Source organism: Cynara cardunculus, assembly GCF_001531365.2.
Source record: "Cynara cardunculus var. scolymus isolate 2C chromosome LG 8, CcrdV1, whole genome shotgun sequence".
NCBI lineage: Eukaryota > Viridiplantae > Streptophyta > Magnoliopsida > Asterales > Asteraceae > Cynara > Cynara cardunculus.
Window position 1 is genome coordinate 2,545,978 of NC_037535.1, and position 2,536 is coordinate 2,548,513.

General features: G+C 32.3%; 1 protein-coding gene across 1 annotated transcript in view; it reads right to left on the bottom strand.

Moving 5' to 3' along the window:
- Nucleotides 1-208, bottom strand: part of LOC112516791 (aldehyde oxidase GLOX1-like) — a 2,741-nt gene extending 2,533 nt beyond the window's left edge. Inside the window, exon 1 of the mRNA XM_025124025.1 lies at nucleotides 10-208. Coding sequence (XP_024979793.1) covers nucleotides 10-208 — 199 coding nt within the window. The remainder of the gene's footprint in view (nucleotides 1-9) is intronic.
- Nucleotides 209-2,536: the final 2,328 nt, after the last annotated feature.

The following is a 2,536-nucleotide window of genomic DNA, read 5'->3' on the forward strand; positions in this document are numbered from 1 at the left end:
CTCCTCCACCTCCTTGGCCTTTGTTCTTATTGGGGCAATCTTTATTAGGGCCTGCGCCATCGCCAGGGGGGGAGGCTCCGGGGGTGCATGGTTCATTGCCGTCGTCGGTTATGTAATTGGGATCATTCGATGGATTGGTATGGGCAAGAACCAGAGATGCAAACAGCAATGGAAGGAGAAAGACAGATAGCTTGATGATTGAAGCCATTTGTGTTTGAATTGATGAGTTCCATGGATGATCGAAGTGCAGTTTATATAGATGCTTACATTTCTAAATTTCACATCAAGATCCGTAGTTTAAGTCAGGTTTGTGTGGTCTGTGGAGCAAGTCGCCTCCTTATAATTAGAATCCTACGCTTTGAAATCTTCAAATCAAAAGGAAAAGACGGAATCAGTTGGTTGATTATGGATTTCGTGTTTTTTTTCACTTTGAACTATATTCGTTATGTAACACGACCCCTCGTCGTTTGTCACGGTTCGAGCGTCCATCCGTTTCCCGTCCTATCGTTAAGGGCATTTTCGTCTTTTCGACATTTTTTTTGTTTTAACTTTTTGCTTGGTCCATATTTTTTTTATGAAACGACAAAAAGGTAAAAATGCAAAAATGCCCGTAAAGTAGAAGGAGGAATTGGATGGTCGTCAGGTTGAGGGACGAAATCGTTGCAAATATGCAAATGACAACTCCAATTTCATAATAAATGAAGTTTAGGGACAATTTCATTAAAAACACCAAACTATAAGGACCAAATCCGTAATTAACGAGAATGATATCGATGAAATAGAAATATCGGTTTTAACTTATCGTTCAATTAATGGATTTTCTGTATGCAAAGTTTGGTATTTCGGTCCGTGAGCGTGGTACGACCTTCAAAAAAAAATCTTAACGTATAATGAAATTAGATATGAAAGTAAATAACGTTAACGGGCTAATACGGACTCCAGGGGGTCGTTCAAGAATGAATGTCCAACACCATATTTCTAACGTGTCATTATGTACGTGAACGACTCTAAAATAGAGCATAAGCCATTTCGACCTTCATTTGTTGAAAATACGACAAAGGGCGTGAGATTTTAGAGAAGTAAAGTGGTGGCCTTCAACGGTTCACTCGATGGTTCGAGGGTCGATTTAGGTATAATTTATAATTTGTTCATTTACTTCTTAGATATTTAATACGTTCTAACATGCATATGTACGTTTTTTTTGTAATATAGGTATCGAATATCAATTACAGCTAGCACCTGACGGTACGAAAAACGACGTTAATCGTTACAACTAACACAATGGCATATGACTATATGTGATTTTGAGTTTTTAATCCCAATATTAGAAACTCATGAGTTAGCAATAATAAATGATTTTTAATCTCAAAATCGAACCAAATAGTCCTTAAGGGTGTGTTTGGTGTTCAGACAAGACAGAACATGACATGACATGACATGACAAGACAAAACAAAACATCTGTTCAACGTTTGATAAGATCAAACTGGACAGAACATAATAAGTAAAATGACCAATTTACCCCTGATGAATTGTTTATTTTAATTAATTTATGTAATTGTTTAAATTATAATAGAATAATTATATTTTATAACAAAATATATCATTTAAAGTTTTCGTCAAAACAATTAAAATGACACCAAATAAAAAGTTTCTATAGTTTTCTATTTTTATTTTTATCTCTTTTCTACTTAGTTTTTATTATTAATATATAATAAATTACATAAATTAATAAAAATATAGAAACCGTATAAAAATAATATTTTAAGGACAGTAAAATGAAAGTTTAAGAAAACATAAAATACAATAAATAAAATTTAAAGAATGAATAAAATGTAATAAAAAAAGACCTATTTGATGTTTTAGAAATGAATTAAGTTTTCTTTTGAGGTTATATTGTTAAAATATAAGTCTGTTCCACCTTGTTCCACCATGTTCCATAGGATAGGGGTAGAACAAGTCTGTTCTACTTTGTTCAACTTTGTTCATGTCTATTCCACATAAAATTCATGTCAAACATAAGACAGAGATCTCTGTCCTTATCTATCATGTCCTTATCCAATGTACCAAATACACCCTAAATTTGGTGCAGTTCACACTCCACCACAGTCCACATTCTATTTGTGGGCCTATTGTGTGGGCTGGTTGTTATTGGATTCATTTTTGGGCCTAAAAATAGTTTTTATTAGTATTATTAAAAAAATAGTTTGCGATCAACCATTTATATTTATGATTATGTTAAAATACTTAGGAAATATTGTTGTCGATCGTGTAAATTGATATTTCTCTATTTGTTTACCTCTTAATAGTTTCATTAAGAGGCAACATTTAAATCGTTAAGAGGTGAATTTTGTTTGGTAAAAAAAAATCTGGCTCTTAATGATTCTAAAATCCTTTGAATGATTTTGCATCTTGGGCCTCCCTTAACCATTCAACGCCCTAATTTCATTGTAAACAATTACCAAACAATTATATTAATTTATTTTTATTTTTGAATAAAATATAAAATTGAAGATATCATAAAAGTTTGAAAAAAAA